The sequence below is a fragment of the Suricata suricatta genome, chromosome 8 (assembly GCF_006229205.1).
Source record: "Suricata suricatta isolate VVHF042 chromosome 8, meerkat_22Aug2017_6uvM2_HiC, whole genome shotgun sequence".
NCBI classification, from domain to species: domain Eukaryota; kingdom Metazoa; phylum Chordata; class Mammalia; order Carnivora; family Herpestidae; genus Suricata; species Suricata suricatta.
In genome coordinates, this window is record NC_043707.1 from 47,405,285 (window position 1) to 47,421,532 (window position 16,248).

The 16,248-nt window shown below is 39.5% G+C and overlaps 2 protein-coding genes across 4 annotated transcripts in view; both read left to right on the forward strand.

The window, feature by feature from the left end:
* Positions 1-7,897, forward strand: part of CSDE1 (cold shock domain containing E1) — a 38,378-nt gene extending 30,481 nt beyond the window's left edge. For all 3 annotated transcript variants that reach the window (XM_029947801.1, XM_029947802.1, XM_029947803.1), the window contains 6 exons: positions 133-245; positions 1,609-1,728; positions 4,227-4,405; positions 5,125-5,288; positions 6,097-6,229; positions 6,582-7,897. In XM_029947801.1, the coding sequence (XP_029803661.1) occupies positions 133-245; positions 1,609-1,728; positions 4,227-4,405; positions 5,125-5,288; positions 6,097-6,229; positions 6,582-6,629 (757 nt within the window). In that variant the 3' untranslated portion in view covers positions 6,630-7,897. The remainder of the gene's footprint in view (positions 1-132; positions 246-1,608; positions 1,729-4,226; positions 4,406-5,124; positions 5,289-6,096; positions 6,230-6,581) is intronic.
* A 124-nt stretch (positions 7,898-8,021) lies between these two features.
* Positions 8,022-15,228, forward strand: NRAS (NRAS proto-oncogene, GTPase). Its single transcript, XM_029947807.1, has 7 exons — positions 8,022-8,151; positions 8,656-8,783; positions 10,990-11,168; positions 13,413-13,572; positions 14,074-14,197; positions 14,547-14,588; positions 14,699-15,228. The coding sequence occupies exons 2-5, from the start codon at positions 8,673-8,675 to the stop codon at positions 14,191-14,193; spliced, it is 570 nt and encodes a 189-aa protein (XP_029803667.1). The 5' UTR covers positions 8,022-8,151; positions 8,656-8,672; the 3' UTR covers positions 14,194-14,197; positions 14,547-14,588; positions 14,699-15,228.
* Positions 15,229-16,248: the final 1,020 nt, after the last annotated feature.

Below are 16,248 nucleotides of genomic sequence, written 5' to 3' on the forward strand. Positions count from 1 at the left end.
TATAACGTGCTTAAAACAGGATCCAGCATAAGTAAGCACACCATGCATGTTGTTACAGAAGTAAATTTATTTGTTGTTGACACTGTTGATGTTTGTGGTGATTGCTTATTCAAATGTTTCCTTTCTTCCCAGTGAGTTCTCTGGTGATGTTGATAGCTTGGAACTGGGAGACATGGTCGAGTATAGCTTGTCCAAAGGCAAAGGCAACAAAGTCAGTGCAGAAAAAGTGAACAAAACACACTCAGGTAATAAATTGTGGTTTCTACTTATCTAGTCTAGGCTTTCGTTGGGATGAGGGATAGGATGGGAGAGGAAGCAAAATCCCAGTCTTTCTAGATCAGTGGTCCGTCATGTGTGATTTCCAGATCTAGTAGCATCACCTGGCCAGATTCCTGTATTAGAAGAAATACAGGATCTCTAGCCCCACCCCAGACCTCCTAAACTTAAGATGGGCAGTCTGTTTTAACAAATTCTTTAGGTGATTCTGATGTACACTCAACTTTGAGACCCACTAGATAGATAATTTAGGTCATTCACTTTAAGTTTCTTTTCTTTTTTTTAATGTTTACTTATTTTGGAGGGGAACAGAGAGACAGTGTGAGTGGGGGAGGGGCAGAGAGAGAGGGAGACCCAGAATCCGAAGACAGGCTCCAGGCTCTGAGTTGCCAGTGCAGAGCCTGACGTGGGGCTCGAACCCACAAACTGTTAGATCATGACCTGAGCCAAAATTGGACGCTTAACCAACTGAGCCACTCAAGTACCCCAAGTTTATTTTCAATGCAATACCTCTTTCTTTAAAAATAACCCCAATATATAAATATCCATAGGGATGGGGAAAGCGGCATTCCTCTAGGAGACTGTTTTTGCAGGAGAGTAAGTCTAAATATGAAAAATAATGGGAACTTTAAATTGTTGCTGTTTAGGATCTCTAACTTAAAAAAAAAAAACAACCCTACAACGTTTGACTTTGATCTCAGTTCCCCAAATAAAACTTTCTCTTGGTGAGACTTAGAGAAATGATAACCAAGAACGTTTGTTTCATTTCATTTCAGTAAATATCTAAGCATATGCTGTTTTTTAAGTACAGGGGATACAGCAGTGAAGAAATCAAAGGTAGACTTTGAGTAGTTTGTATTTACAGGCAAATAAGATGAGTAAAATTTTGTGCTTAGATAGTAATATATATTACTAATATATTAAGATTAAAATAAAGGGAAGTGTATGTGTTGGGGTTGCCATTTTAGAGAGTTAGAAATGAAAGAGAGAGAGACAGAGAGAGAGACGGTGTGGGCAGGGGAAGGTCAAGGAGAGAGAGGGAGACCCAGAGTCCGAAGCAGGCTCCAGGCTCTGAGCTGTCAGCACAGAGCCTGATACCGAGCTTAAACTCAGCAAACTGCAAGATCATGACCTGAGCTGAAGTTGGACACTTAACTGACTCAGCCACCCTGGCGCCTCCAAATTAACGTTATTTTAATGGTAATTTAGAAATAGTTCAAAAGTAGCAGACAAGCCAACAACCCTCTTTTAACATTTGTTCTGATGATTTTTGCTTTTTTTCCTGTGGAACAGAGTTAAAATTGTCTAAGTATACACGCTTTTGCTTTGTAGTGAATGGCATTACTGAGGAAGCTGATCCCACCATCTACTCTGGCAAAGTCATTCGCCCTTTGAGGAGTGTTGATCCAACACAGACTGAGTACCAAGGAATGATTGAGATTGTGGAGGAAGGTAAGAGCAGCCCTATCAGATTGTTTGAAATTTGTTTTACCTTTACATGAGCACTTTGAACATTTTAAAATGTGATGGTGTTTGTCGCGGTTGCTTTCAGATTCCGTAGAAACTGAGATTAAGGAAAAGTGCCTCTTCCCTATTCTTCCCCACAGCCTGGTTTTTATGATCATCAGCCTGGGTTTACGTTGTGAACAAATAGAAAAAAAATCTTACACTAAAAATACTCCCCTAACATTTTGTGATAATCAGATATTCACAGTTGACTGTGTTTAGTACAACTTTACATCTTTTTTGTATTCTGTAATTATTTACATCAGTTTTAACAATTATTCCTAGTAGCCAGTTCACTTCTATAGACATTTCTGTAAATGTCCTATATTTATTCCTTAGTAGCTAGGGTTCTGTGTGAATCCTCCTACTTGTCTCTGGGCCACATCTCTCTATATTTCATTTTCTGCTTTTTTCTCCCCATGTTGAAAAACCCTGATTTCTGGGCCACCCCAACAATTAGCACCAAAAAGCCAACTTGGTGCATAAAATAAGTTTGTAATAGGAATGATAGTAAGGACCACTAATAATTAGTAGAGCTAAATTACCATAATGATGGGGTTGATGAGAGGGTTTGAATTTCCAACCAAAGATGATAGCTTGGCTTACAAAGAGAATAAATCTTGTGTCATCTAGGAGTCAAAGAGAATAAAGTGGAGAAGATCAGGGTATTTGAGAGAAAGAAACGAACTTTGATAACATGCTTCTTCTACCACGTGAGGTTCTTAGGAGTTTCTGTTTTATGTAGAACCCCAGTACATCCAATCTCTCCAACACACACATCTCCAGATAGAAATAGATTTTATAGCTAATCGGTCTTTTATTTCAATAAATCACTCCTTTTGTTAATTCAGATCTAATTCAAATTAATTTTAAAATAAACTTTCTCACCTTATACGAACACTGGTGGTTAAATACACACTCTTTTTTAAAAATCATTCAGTACAAATCTGGTCTTTTGCAAATCAGTATTTTAAACGAATGCCCTGATTACACCATACTGCTAAAAGGGCTGTGGATGGGCAACTAATTCACCCATGCTGTACTTCCTCTGTAACATTTTGCATTTACTTCCTGTGTTCCTAACCCTCAATCCACTTACTCTTCAACCCTGGCTCTAGGATATAGTCAAGCAGTGGTTTTGTGGGAAAGAAATCTTTTCTGAACTCTACGGGCCTTCCAGGGTTTTGAGACTAAACAGGTCACATCTTCCCACTTGTTGGTGAGAATAGCTCTTTCATTCAGGAACACGACGACACTGTAGAAGACTATGGACTTTGAAGTAGGGCAAGGCTGAGATCTGAACACCACCTCTTCCACTTTGTAGATGTATAATTTTGGACAAATTACTTCAATCTCTCCTAGCTTGGTTTCTTCATCTTTAAAATGAGGGTAATTTAAGAAGGTTCCAGAATGATTAAATATGAATCTATAAGTGTTTAATAAATGATAGTATTAATACAACTACATCAGACCAGCTGTCTCTAATATGTCTGCATGACTTTGTTGGAAATGTATCCTCTAAAGTTTGTGGTTCCTGTATGTTTGAAAAGAAAACCATCTCTTACACCCTGTAGTCATTAAAAGAATTGTTAAAAGCATTTCCAGTTCTGAAGCTTGCACTTCTACCTGGTGTTTTTTTCCCTCCTCTTCACCTTTGTTGATTCAGTGGCTTTACTGTCCAGATGAACTGATCTGATAAACAGCTGAAGCATTGGTACAGTTCTTCTTCCTAGCCTGCACTCACCTCCAGCCAAATATTTTAGGGCACAGCTCAGCAAATATGATAGTTTTTGTAAAAAAAGTTTTCTTAAAACAGCCATGGCCATAGTTTACATCTTGTCTTTGGTTGCTTTCTCACTACAACAGCAAAGTTGAGTAGTTGTGACAGAAACAGGATGTTTTATAAGCCTAAAATACTTACTGTCTTTTAAGAAAGTGTGCTGAGCTCTGAACTAGGAGAAAAGGTGCTTATTGGTTTGAGGGGGCCATAATCAAAACAAAGAAAAGAGATTAGAATGTCAAGGAAATTTATCCACATTGATTTTGCCTGTACCTAGCTTGTTATAATGCCCAGTTGAATATGGGTCAGAAGTACTTTTGACTGGTTCATATTACGAGCTGAGGAAGATAATTCAGAGGATCATATTAGCAACTCTTTCTACTTAAAACGCCCAAATATTTGGTAATGAGGTTTTGTGTGCTAGCGTTACTTTCAATTTTGTACATTGGCTTAAAATTGTCCATTAGCTAGTAAAGTACTATTACAAGTTCTCATTTGTTTTCTTGGGAGTATTTCATTGAAGCTTTAAGGTAGAAGTTCTTGGGTATTAAAAAGTCTTCTTAAGTAAGAATACATTTTAGCAACTTATCTATTAATTTATTTTGACCATCAGCATAGGACTATTCTGAAAGTTTTTAGACTTTGTACCTGTCTCTCCTTACAGGGGATATGAAAGGTGAAGTCTATCCATTTGGCATAGTTGGGATGGCCAACAAAGGGGACTGCCTGCAGAAAGGGGAGAGTGTCAAGTTCCAGTTGTGTGTCCTGGGCCAAAATGCACAGACTATGGCCTACAACATCACACCCCTGCGTAGGGCCACAGTGGAGTGTGTGAAAGATCAGGTAAGTGGTAGTATCTCTGGGTCTGAACTTGATCCTTTTTTGAGTTGGTACACACAAGTAGTAACCAAAACCTTGAAATTTTTTTAGCCAAGGGAGAACCGTCAATATTCATTTCTGGGGTTTTTTTTTTCCAATGATTTGAGGTAACTTGTAAAAATATGAAGAAAACAACATGAAAAGGGGAAAAGTGGGAATATGAGCAAAAAGAAAGTTAGGAGTGCTATTGATAACCATGACAGGGGAAATAAGTTGGGAATCAGATTTTTCAGAATAGAATAAATAAGATTTTGAGTACTTGCACTTGGGACTTCTTTTGCAGACCACATAAAGAAAGAAAACATGTAAAAGTCTTCATAAAATGAAGTTTAAGGCTAACAAAATTATTTCTCATATTGAAATCTCAGTATGATTTTGCTTAACTCGAAAACATCATATTATGTGAAGACACAAGGCAACCTTTGTTTCAGACAGGCTATAATAGATTGAATGGCAATGATTTCAAAGATATATTTCTTCCTTGACAAGTTTTTCAGACCCATATGCTGTTAGGTTACAGCATGAGCTGTTAAACTGGAGTATCCGCATTAATACCATGTTTAATAAATCCCCTTCTAGTTAGGCTCAGGCATTGTGCTTCATTCACAGTGAGTACTTTCCCCCTGTAGAGTGTCCTGTTTTTAGTTACTGTCTTTTTTTTTCCTCCCCCACCCACCCCCCAGTTTGGCTTCATTAATTATGAAGTAGGAGATAGCAAGAAGCTCTTTTTCCATGTGAAAGAAGTTCAAGATGGCATTGAGCTACAGGCTGGAGATGAGGTGGAATTCTCAGTGATTCTTAATCAGCGCACTGGCAAGTGCAGTGCTTGTAATGTTTGGCGAGTCTGGTGAGTTGTTTTTTTTTTTAATATGTTTGGTTTTTTGAAAGAGTACAAGTGGGAGGTGGAGGCATAGAGGGAGACTGAGGATCTCTGTGCGCTGGCAGCAGAGAGCCTGATGCAGAGAGCGCGCAAACCGACCGTGATGTTGTGACCTGAGCTGAAGTCCAACGCTTAACCAGTTGAGCCAAGATACCCCTCCTGTGTCTTTTTTTTTTACCTCTAGTCTTCATTGTCTAAATTTTAGTCTTAAAAATCTGGCCCAATGAAACATTAATTGGATACATTCTGTGTAATGGAACTTAAACATAGTAAGATTATGTAGTCCTTATTCTTCAAGGATTCTGCTTCGCTTTTTCTTCCATCAAATTATATACTGCTTAAAATTCTAACTGTAGTTTAGCCATGCTGTCTCTGTGCTTTGAAAAAATTTTTCAAGCTGTAACATTATCAGGAGAGGAGCTGGGAGTCTCTTGAAGTACTTCTTCATATTTAACTTTTCTAAGGTTTTTCACATCTTACTACCTCATTTTTTGTGTCTATGGAACAGGTTTTTCTAGTTGCAGACCAATCCAGGGATGACCCTCACCCAAATGATTCTTCAGTCCCTCCACAGTGATAAACCTTGAGTTAGGAATAAAAACAGAAACAAACTTGTCTGTCCTGTCTTGCCAGCGAGCTGGTTAGATGATGAGGCAAGAGTCTTCTCATTAAGACTGAGTCATTTGGGTAGTTAGATAGAAAACATACTCCTTGGTAAGTACTTGGTTTCTTCCCAGCAAGAGTGGCTGCTTCTCACCTCTTGACTTCATTACAGCGAGGGCCCCAAGGCTGTTGCAGCTCCACGACCAGATAGGTTGGTCAATCGCTTGAAGAACATCACCCTGGATGATGCCAGTGCTCCTCGCCTAATGGTTCTTCGTCAGCCAAGGGGACCAGATAACTCAATGGTATGAGGGCATTACAAGGTTTGGGGGTAGGTGGGGGCAGTGGACAAACTATGTGCTTCTCAAAGTCCTATTACAGCATAGCTCAGATCTTAATGAAGCAGGGATCTTCAGTCCTTTTTTTTCAATATTCAGTATGCTGATAGCTAGTTAAAACTCCATACACATTGGTTCAGCCCCTAACAATAATGATTGTTGCTCACAGTAAGCACATTTCTTGGTCTTCCTGATCTGTTGAACATAATTTAGGTAATAGATCAAGAGGGACTTCCTCCTCTGGGAAAGAAGTGGTGGTGGTTATGATGACTAAAAGTAGTGCTTTTGTATTCATGACTGTAATTTTACTTCTTCACAGGGATTTGGTGCAGAAAGAAAGATTCGTCAAGCTGGTGTCATTGACTAACCACATCCACAAAGCACATCATTAATCCACTATGATCAAGTTGGGGGGATTCTGGTGAAGGGTTCTGAATATCTCCCTCTTCATCCCTCCCAAAATCTGGAATACTTATTCTATTGAGCTATTACACCAGTTTTAACACCTTCCTCGTGTTATGTTTAAAAAATAAATAAATTTAAGAAAACCATTTTAAAATTATGCACAGTTGCAGCCTGGAAAACTTAAGGTGGCGCCTTATAGTATCAATTTTAGGAGCTTTATTTGGTGCATTTAACGCAACTGGTAATTGCAAAATCCACTTCGCCTGTGTAAGTGAAAAACCTAGACTGTTATCTTGTTGGCCCTATGAAATTCTGCACCTGGCATTTAGCATATACTCTACCTTCATTACTATCTGGCAAGATGTTCTGCCTTAGCACTCAGTTGCATTATTTTCCTTTTCTTTCCTATTCATTATGCTTTAATTCTGAGGACCATATGAGGGTAGAATATATTAAAAATTACAAAAATTATAAAAATTGTATAGGCAAACCATTTCTTTAAGTTGATGGCCAAATGTTAAAGTGTTATTTTTCATATCATTTATAATCTTGTCACAGTCCACTTAACGAAGATTGGTTAGATTTCAGTGAAAATTATCTTCCAGAGTAGTTTTGTTTTTTTCCTGGGATTGGGGAGGGGGGTTACTTTACTACAATTAGTATGTATGGTGCAGAATTTCATGCAAATGAGGTGTGCCAGCAGTGTGGTAATTTAATCGTATTTAAACAAAAACAAAAAAAGACGAATGCACAAACTTGCTGCTGCTTAGATCACTGCAGCTTCTAGGACCCAGTTTCTTTTACTGATTTCAAAACAAAACAAAACAAAAAAAAATAAATAAGTTGTGCCTGAAATGAATCTTGTTTTTTTTATAAGTAGCCGCCTGGTTCCTGTGTCCTGTGAAATACAGGCACTTGACCCTTGGTGTAGCCTCTGTTCGACTTTATATCACAGGAATGGATTGGTCTGATTTCTTGGCCCTCATCTTGAATTGGCCACATCCAGGGTCCCTGGTCAGTGGACTGAAGGCTTTGTCTAAGAGGACAAGGGCAGCTCAGGGGATGTGGGGGAGGGCGCTTTTATCTTCCCCGTTGTCGTTTGAGGTTTTGGTCTTCTCTGGGTAAAGAGGCCGTTTATCTTTGTAAACACAACATTTTTGCTTTCTCCAGTTTTCTGTTAATGGCGAAAGAATGGAAGCGAATAAAGTTTTACTGATTTTTGAGACTCTAGCACCTAGCGCTTTCATTTTTGAAACGTCCTGTGTGGGAGGGGCGGGTCTGGGTGCGGCCCGCCGCGTGACTCCTGGGTCGGGGCCCACGTGGCCAGGGCGGGGACTCGGGCGCCCGGGGCGCCGACTGATTACGTAGCGGGCGGGGCCGGAAGTGCCGCTCCCTAGTGGGGGCTGTTCATGGCGGTTCCGGGGTCTCCAGCATTTTCCCCAGTTGTCCTAAATCGGTCGGGAGAGGAGGCCGCGAAGCTTGAGGTAAGGCTCTGGTGGTTGTGCGTTCGTCTCTGGAGCATACCGGCGTCTCGTCGTTGCCAGGAATCGCGCGGAATCTGCAGGCTGGAGACAAAGGCCTTTGGGCGGGGGTCCTTATTGAGCCCTGCTGGGGAGGTCTTTGAAGACCGGAGGGGGAGTAAGGAGAAGAGCTGGCCTGGAGGCTGCCCCCCGCCCCCGCAGCTGAGAAGACTTGGAGGAGGAGTAGGAAGGGGGGTTTCCTTTACCTTAGGCGGAGGGCGGGGCCCAAGGACTGTTGAAAAATACTGAAGGGTGGGGGGAGCTGGGAGACTAGCCGGAATTCTGAGGCCCGCGGTAACCTGCCAAAGGTTCTGCCCTCCTGAAATCATCTTGAGGACCAAGTGGAGGGTCACGTGTGTGGAACCCACACACTTCAAACTCAGGCTTTAACTTACTATTGATTACAGAAAGCTTTGAAGTACGGTAGCTGTGACTTGCCAGTTAACCCTAATTGTTGCTTTCCCACAGGTTCTTGCTGGTGTGAAATGACTGAGTACAAACTGGTGGTGGTTGGAGCAGGTGGTGTTGGGAAAAGCGCACTGACAATCCAGCTAATCCAGAACCACTTTGTAGATGAATATGATCCCACTATAGAGGTGAGGCCCAGTGGTAGTGCGCCTACCCTACCCTCTGGCTTTTGGCTCACCCTTACCCATACCCTATAGCTTGCTGTTTAGCTAAAGGAATAATCAGGAGACAGAAGTAAAGTTATTTTGGGTACTGCGTTCAGCAATACGATAAAGCTTTCTATGTTTGCGGAGAAGAGTTCATTTTTATTAGCTAATGAGGATTTCCTAAAAAGTTGACAATTTAACAGTTTAGTAAACTGTTGCATACTCATTGTTGAACTCCTGTAGGATAGCTCCATTAAAAAGAAACAGGCGGTAGGAAGAGTGACTGAATAATAGATAAAGGATTCAGAGATCTAGATATTCTGCAATTTTCATTAAAAGTTGAAGCAACTGAGTGAGACTGAGCTGGAGTAGAAAGAACATGAGATTTTGAGTCACTATCTAGATTTCTTTCAGTCCCCGTTTGCAGTTTATTTCGTTATGTTATTTTGAACAAAACACTTAAACTGTCTGAGCCTCATTTCCTCATTTATTAAATTACTATAAGCATGTCCTGCCTATCACACACAGGGATGGATAGAAAAATGTATGTTTACATTTTTTGTGTGAGCCCATGTTATAGATTGTCTTTAATAAAATGGCATCTGAGGTCTTTTAAATAAAAGGCTTTGTAATTTTATTCAATTTAGAAATGTGTGACTAGAGATTGTTTTAATCCACACCCTGGTCTCCCTCCACCCCCTCCACCTGCAGCTGGGTGTTTAATGGAAGCTAACACAGCCATTATTAAAAATTAGTTACTGGTCCTCGGCAAAATTTTATTTAAGCTTAACAGCTTTAGCGTTAATAGTTAGAACCTTCTAGTATTTTTCTGAGTTTTAATTTTTGAAGGGGTTTATACATACAGTAAAATTCACAAATATATCTACAGCCTAGTGACTTAAAATTTGTATTTAAAGTACTTATATAACCATCACTCAGAAATATAGACGGTTGGCAGTACTCCAGAGAGTCTCCTATGTCCCATTCCAGTCAGTAAACCCCCTCCCTGCCAGGAAATAACCACTTCTCTCTGACAGTATTATCCTAAATTAGTTTGAGCCAAACCTACCTTTAGAATTTTAATTTTGCTCATTTCCTCAGAACACTCATACACTTAACCATACTTCATACCCCAAGCAAGTTTTGGCAATGTGTATTCTATGTTAATTTGAAAGTAGATTACAATCCCACAGTGAGGGTGAGTTACAGAGGCACTGATCAATGAACTGGGAAACCAGCATGCAGTTGTTTCTGGAGCTAGATCTTTACCAGGTGTGACGGGCTGTTCTCTTTGAACTGAGTTCCCAAAATATAAGTATTAAAATACAAGTAAAATTTTTGCCTTAGAGGCAAATTGAAACCATGTATATCTTCTGCCTGTCCGTCTTTCTGAAGAATTATAACTAGATTCAGTGAAACCTTGGTTTGCAAGGCTAATTCATTCTGGAAACATACTTGTAATTCAAAGCACTTGTATATAAAAACGAATTTCAAGAACCATTGGCTCGGTTGTGATCATGTGACATTCAGCATCACGTACTAGTATTGCAAATCCTCGCTAGTTTATAAAGGTAAAATTTAGTAGAAATGTTTACTCGTCTTGGGGAACACTTGCAGAACAACTTACTTGCAATCCAAGGTTCTACTGCACCTGGTTTGGAACCTTTAGGAATTTGATCAGGAATATTTTCTGAAGGTAAAACTCCACTATGATAAGGAAAATATTTTTGTGTGAATCTTGTCTGAAATAAAAGGTATTTGTATATTTAGTCATAAACACAAATCGTGCCGTGTCCACAGCTAGTATAATTGGTGGAGGTATGTTTAGAACTTAAATGTACAATAAACAAGAAAAGTCCAGTTTCTACCTTAGAAAAAGAGCACTGTGAACCTAATCTCTAGACTTAACTGCTGTATCGCTTTCTTTGGAATTACCACATTTTTTTTTCATCTTTTCCAGGAACAGAGTGACCACATTTTCGGGCATGTAGGCCTTTTTCCTAGGGTGACGTTAAGTACTTTCTGTTTGTGATTATATATTAGGGATTTGAGGTACAAACCAGAGAGAGGGAAATAAACTTAGGTAGGAGCTTATCTAACTTTGGCAATAGTATTGCATTCCCTATGGTTTCTAATAAAAATGAAATCTTCCTCTCTCCTTGTCGTCTCCAACCCTCCGCACCCCCAGGATTCTTACCGAAAACAGGTGGTTATAGATGGTGAAACCTGTCTGTTGGACATACTGGATACAGCCGGCCAAGAAGAGTACAGTGCCATGAGAGACCAATACATGAGGACAGGCGAAGGCTTCCTCTGTGTATTTGCCATCAATAATAGCAAATCCTTTGCAGATATTAACCTTTACAGGTATTAGGAGCATTATTTATTCTGAAAGGATGATTGATAAGTGTGTTCTAAAGCTTTGAGGGGGGGACGAGGATGTCACACTAGGAAAGATAGCGTTTTTAATTATGAAGAGAATTGGTTTCAGGTTGTTTAACATTGAGGCTCGGGGTTTTAACTGGAAGTTAATATTGTGATTTATTTTACATAATGCACTGTGGCTACAATGTGTGATAATACTTAAATGGAGTTTGCTAATGGGATGATTCAGGACCAGAGGTGGTGTTAGAGATCCCAACGGAATTTCAGAGACGAAAACACCTCTGAGAAGCCATCATCAGTACATAACAGTAGAGAGAAAATGAGAGGAAGAAATGAACGGGGAGGAAAGAAAGATGAAATGTGGTCTTTCTCAAAAGGACCATAAAGTTTTAAAGCTCAATTAGACCATTAAAAATTCTAGTACAACATTCTTGTTTTAGAGAATCGAAAATAGAGTTCAGAAGGTCTTTTGTTAGGTTTTTAGAGTCATGGTTGTTATTCATAGCAGAGCCAGGACCAAAAACCCAGGGCTCCTTTTTCTTAGCTCCATGTTCTTTGAGCAGAGTAATGTAATAGGTTGAAACTTGGCTCCATCATCTATTAGCCTTGAGACTTCAGGGCAAACTATCAAATATTTCTCCGTATTTATAATATGGAGGTAATAGTTCCTACCAAGAATTGTTTGGGAAATTAAAACAAGTTAATATAATGTGTTAAGCACTCAGAAAAGTGCCTAGCACATAGTAAATGTGCAATGTTCTTTCTACAGCCTGGACTCTTGACTTATTATTATGCTACCTCCATATGAAAATGTCTGCTCATGGAAACAGACTAGTCCAGAAAAGTCTTTCAGTAGGGAGAGTGGTTCTTTCATTCTTTTTCTTCCTCTTTCTCCTCTCTCCCTCCCTCCCTCCCTATCTTTTCTTCTTTTTTCTTTCTTTTGTTCTTTCCTTTTACTTCCTTCCTTCCTTCCTTCCTTCCTTCTAGTGGGAACAGGGGAGGGGCAGAGAGAGAGAAAGTAAATCTCAAGCAGGCTCCACCCCCAGCACGGAGCCCCAGTGCAGGGCTCAGTCTCAGAACCATGAAATCATGACTTGAGCTGAAATCAAGAGTCACGTGCTTAACCGACTGAGCAATCCAGGTGCCCTAGAAACCAACTAGTCCAAAACGGAGTTTGCTGGGGGTTTTTTCTGTTTGAACCTGCTCTACTTTCCATTTGCTGTCTGGAAATAATAGCAATACGTAATAAAATGTCCAGTACTTGGCAAGCACCTAATATTGAATTTCTAGAAGTCGTTTTTCCGTTTAGACGGTCTCATCTTATATTATCCTTTAAAATAGGCTACTGCCATTACATCAAAGGTCAGTTCTGTAGATAGCCAGTGTAATGAATTTTAGGTACATGACTTTGTGTGTACCCCAAGGGTAGAGTCTGGAGTAGTGTTGTACGTTGTGGTAACTACAACCTTATGTGATTATTTCAGTTAATTAAAGTTAAATATAATTGAAAGATCAGTTCCTTGACCACAAAACAACTAACTTCTCAAGTGTTTGACAGCTACATGTGACTAGTGGATATAGTTGGACAGTGCAGATAGAGAACATTTCCATCATTATGGAAAGTTCTATCGGACAGTATTGGTTAAGAGAATCTAGAGCAGTTTCCACACTGCTGTGTGGTTTGTCTTAGATGTCACTGAAAGGAGTGCTCTAAGTTGGGAGTTCAGATCCTTTAGTTCCCCTTAAAGAAGAGCAGTTCTGGTGTTTTCTATTTTATATTTTGGACTTTCAGTGATAGTATTGTTTGAAGAAAATGTTTGGACATCATGCCTCTAGAGAGAAGTGGATAGACTGCCTTTCATTAGATACTGTCACTCTCAAGGAAACTGCAACAAGTTATTTTGAGGCAGTAAGTTTTAGTTTTCATACTTGAGGTTGCCAGTTAAATCGAGAGCTAAGCTCTTTGGAGAATCAAGGAGCCTCAACAAGACAGAATAGGCATCCATTTCCCCTGGAAGGTGAACCAGTGCTTGGCCGCCGTCAAGCCTAACCCAGTCCACCATTATGCATAGTCTTATAATTCATGGGGTGGGGAGGAAATGAAACTCAATACTAGATCAATACTAGAAGCTAAAAGGGCTAGATAAAATTTGTTGTTTTTCTATCTGCTCATTCCTTCCTAAAAACTTACTCTTAGGTAATGATAACCTATTCTTTTTTTACTAGGGAACAGATTAAGCGAGTAAAAGACTCAGATGATGTACCAATGGTGCTAGTAGGAAACAAGTGTGATTTGCCAACAAGGACTGTCGACACGAAACAAGCCCACGAACTGGCCAAGAGTTACGGGATTCCATTCATTGAAACCTCAGCCAAGACCAGACAGGTATAGCTGAGCTTTGAGCATCTGGCAAGCGTTGGTTTAAGGCAGAAAAGTTTGATTGCTTGAGGTCATGATCTGTATTCTTTGTTGTATTGGAATTTTTTTATATTCTCTTTTTTCATCATTAGTTTAAACCCAAAATGAACTGATTGATATTTTGGTGTATAATTTTCCTTCCACGTTAATCTGCACAAACATTACTGAACTGAAGACCCCTGATTAAAGATAGTTACAAACATTAGACCTTCCACCATCAACACCATCCAGTGGGTAGGGCTTTTGCTTTCCTGAATGGAATCTTTAGATCTGGTCATTCTGTATGTCTCCCATTACGAATTTTCCTGTGCTTGAGTATAATTTTTGCAAAATTTGCCATTTGTATATATCAGTCTATTGATGTAACCCAGTAAAAATGCTAAATTAGGTGTCCTAAAGAAGTATCAATGAGATAGTGTACGACTTGGATTGTGTCTAGTAAGCCGTCTTTATCATTTTCTCTTGTAGGGTGTTGAAGATGCCTTTTACACACTGGTAAGAGAAATACGTCAGTACCGAATGAAGAAACTCAACAGCAGTGATGATGGGACTCAAGGTTGTATGGGGTTACCGTGCGTGGTGATGTAACAAGGTGAGCACGTGCTCTCTTGACAGCATAACCCTAAATTCTGTTCTTGAGCATCGGGCAGTTTGGAGGAGTATGCTGTTATTTTTTCTGTGTAACTGAGAGTTCCTGCTTGCTCACGGCTGTAAAATATCTTCCTTGGGGCACCCTTTCTGAGAGTGCTGAAGTCTAAACTGCTTTGAAAGCACTTAAGTGTTTTATAGACATCATCATACTTTTCAATAATAGTAGAAACGAGAAGATATTATTATAAAGATGTGCATCCCATAGCATGTTCTTACACTGATTAGGAATCTGAAGAATCACTACATCAAAACTAGATTATAATGATATGATGTGTGTTCTTTTCTTATAGATACTTCTAAAGTTCTAGCATCAGAAAAGAGCCACTTTCAAGGTAGGACAAGCTCAGAAGTGAATGTATTATCATCGTTCATGTTGACTTTTTACCCTTGTTTTTCTTAGAATCTCTATGTGCCATTTATACAGATTCTGTCTTTATTTTAGCTGCACTGACACCCTGGTCCTGACTTCCCTGGAGGAGAAATATTCCTGTTGCTATATCTTCAGTTTCACAGAGAAGCTCCTGCTACTTCCCCAACTCTCAGTAGATCAGTACATTATTCTCTTTGAGAAGCTCTCCAAATGACTACCTCCTCACTTGGTTGTCTGACCAGGGAAACGAACCTCTTGTTCCACCACTATCGTTCCTCCCTGGTTCTCCCCCAGCACACACACAGACCTCCCAGGTTTTTCATATGAAACGTAATTCACGCTCTGAAACAGAGAACCAAACTGTAGACATGAAATTTCTGAAACAGTGTCTTGAGCTCTAACATAGCAACTGCTGGTGACTTTTTTTTTTTTCCTTTTTACTGTTGAACTTGGAACTATGTTGGTTTTTGGAGAAATGGCATAAGTTACTGTTTTGCTGAGAATATAGTTAAGTTTGCCATTTGGTTTGTTTGAAATGTTACTGGCTATATCCTGTAAACGGGCATCCATTCTGCATTCCTAAATAGAAACGTGAATTCTGACTTTTGAGTCTATCCTAGTGTTCTCAGCTTTCACGTAATTAAATCTAACTTTTGCAGCAAAGTGCCTTTTTCCTAGAAGTGGTGTGTAGATTTGCTTTATAATGCTTCGGTGGAATAGATGTCTCTCAAAAACCATTATACATGAAAATGAATGTCTGAGCTACATCTATGACCCATCTACCGTGGAGGGAATGACCTACCGATGTAATAGCAGATGCCACATCTTACCTGTATGAAGTTGGATCTCTAGAGACCTAATTCAGGTCTCTTCCAAGAGAAAGATGAAACTGGAAACAATTATGAATAACTTCACTTAATTTTTACCTAATCTCTACTTTGGGGCGGGGCAGCGGGGTAGGTTACCACTTACAAAATATATGCAATTTGTTTTTTCTAGCTTACTGATAATGAACTTCCATTCATCTCTAAATTTAGGTCATATCCGAAAGCTTTACATTTGCACGTGTTCGAATTGTAAGTTTAATGCAGTGTTAATTAATAGCTGTGCTCGATGATTTTTAAGCCTTAGATGTATTAACAGACACATTTTCACTGTGTATCGTGATATTTTAATGATGTATATTATAACTGCCCTCATTCCCCTTCTCACCCCACCACAGTGGTGGCTTGGTTATTTCAGTTGAGTAAAGCATGGTGCTAGTAGACCAGGGTCACAGTTTCAAAACTTGGGCAGGCTAGTTAGCATCACAGAGAGAGAAATTCTTCCACATTTGCTCATTGAGCCAGTAAACTCCAGCTAGTAGTTTTGCCAGATGCGTGCTGTTAGTCCTGCAAGGGAAAAAGAGGTCAGTTAGCACAGATCCTTTAGCGTGACTGGAGAAACCTGCCATCTTGAGGAGGGTCAGCTTAGAAGTTTTTATAAATGAACTATCTAGATTATTTTTTAGCCATGTGGAAACTGAATTAAAGCCAATATTTTTTCTCATTACTTTGAGAATGAGGGTGCCTCAAATAAAAAATTTTTTAATTTTCTCTATTCATGATGTTCTTTGAAGAGTT

Excerpts from the sequence above, each read along its gene's own strand:
- NRAS (XM_029947807.1), top strand. The coding sequence starts at position 8,673 with ATGACTGAGTACAAACTGGTGGTGGTTGGAGCAGGTGGTGTTGGGAAA. Across the intron at positions 8,784-10,989 it reads AATATGATCCCACTATAGAG|GATTCTTACCGAAAACAGGT; the intron begins GTGAGGCCCAGT and ends CCGCACCCCCAG. Across the intron at positions 11,169-13,412 it reads GCAGATATTAACCTTTACAG|GGAACAGATTAAGCGAGTAA; the intron begins GTATTAGGAGCA and ends TTTTTTTACTAG.